General features: G+C 45.0%; 1 protein-coding gene across 1 annotated transcript; it reads left to right on the top strand.

The window, feature by feature from the left end:
• Positions 1–761: 761 nt before the first annotated feature.
• COCCADRAFT_10616 (uncharacterized protein) lies at positions 762–1,161 on the top strand (the record flags this gene model as incomplete). The annotated part of the gene is made up of 4 exons (XM_007720887.1): positions 762–823; positions 926–961; positions 1,027–1,061; positions 1,112–1,161. The coding sequence occupies 4 exons, from the start codon at positions 762–764 to the stop codon at positions 1,159–1,161; spliced, it is 183 nt and encodes a 60-aa protein (XP_007719077.1).
• Positions 1,162–1,322: the final 161 nt, after the last annotated feature.

The following is a 1,322-nucleotide window of genomic DNA, read 5'->3' as shown; positions in this document are numbered from 1 at the left end:
ACCAAGCCGGACACACCACCGAGCCGGACACTTTTTCTTGGCATTGCGAACTTCACGTACGATTGTCAGATAAGTGACAGTATTCGGGTGTGATCGAGCAACTGGATTCTGTGATCCGGGCCGATCAGAGCCGAGTGCCAAGTCCACCCTAGGTAGGACCGATACATGAGCCACAACTGATACTACTGGTGTCGCGGCGACAGCGCTCATAAGGCGGCGCTCCTGCGCGCCGCTAGAACAGGGACAGAAATCAATACCATCAATTTCTTCTATCAATTATTACAGTCTTTTATCACAGTGATCCAAACGTGTCCTTGATCAAAAAACCCCTCACAGTCTGACAATTCTCTTTAATAACTATTGCGATATTATAAATAGAAGAATAAAAGTGGGGCTACCCAACATGGAACCCTCCCCCTACCCATTTACCAGCCTAATCCCACGCAATCCTATCTGCCTTTGGGTGACGCTGCGACTAATACTGATCCGAGCAGTCTTGTTCGCGCCCTTACGTTACGCGGCAACTATATAAATAGCGCTTACACGGTGGATATTACATCTCCCAGGGAGTCTGGACTGCCCTTCGGTACTCTAAGCATAAACAATGCCGGCGTTATTATATAAACGCTCTCAATGGATCTAACTGCAATACTTATACTTTTTCTATCTACACCAAGAGCTATACTCTTATATCAGCAAGATGCTTACACCTAATATTTCAAGAATAGTTATGACTATTCTTCTTGTAGCTTCTACTTGCAATGCTACGCCCTATTCCTATGAGTGTGGCAAGAAGCCTAACTTTGGACCAGGCTATCCAGGGGTAAGTTAAATTACTTGTGTGCTTGACTATCTGTCGCCTACTCTGAAATAATATGTTAATTCCTCGCTTCTATAGGCGTCCGATTGTTTAACGTCCGACCAGTTCGCTTGTCAAACAGCACTTTCAGGAAATCCTATTGTAAGTAAACTGCTGATACCCAAGAAATTTTGAGCGGAGACTCACACTTTACTTCTCTCCTTTAGTGCCAGCGAGGCTATCGCGCATATCAAGCTTGGAAGTACGTTATATCATAATCTAACATCTATTTATGTGACTGATTTTAAACAGGAATCGGAACGGGAGTTGCGTATGCTGGTTTTACGATAACTAGTAGTTGAAAGGTCCTCTAATTTGGAACGGAATAAACGCCCTTTTGTAACAGCGCTGCGCTGATACAGCCTTGCTTGATTGATTGATTGATTTTGTCCTACTCGGTTTCAGCCGTGATCTCCACAGCTATGCCCGGATGACAGGCATGGCAGACAGCCGACGCGATGCG

This window comes from Bipolaris zeicola (genome assembly GCF_000523435.1).
Source record: "Bipolaris zeicola 26-R-13 unplaced genomic scaffold scaffold_780, whole genome shotgun sequence".
Taxonomy (NCBI): Eukaryota; Fungi; Ascomycota; class Dothideomycetes; order Pleosporales; family Pleosporaceae; genus Bipolaris; species Bipolaris zeicola.
The sequence above is the reverse complement of the archived record's forward strand: the minus strand, read 5'-3'. Positions and strand labels throughout refer to the sequence as shown.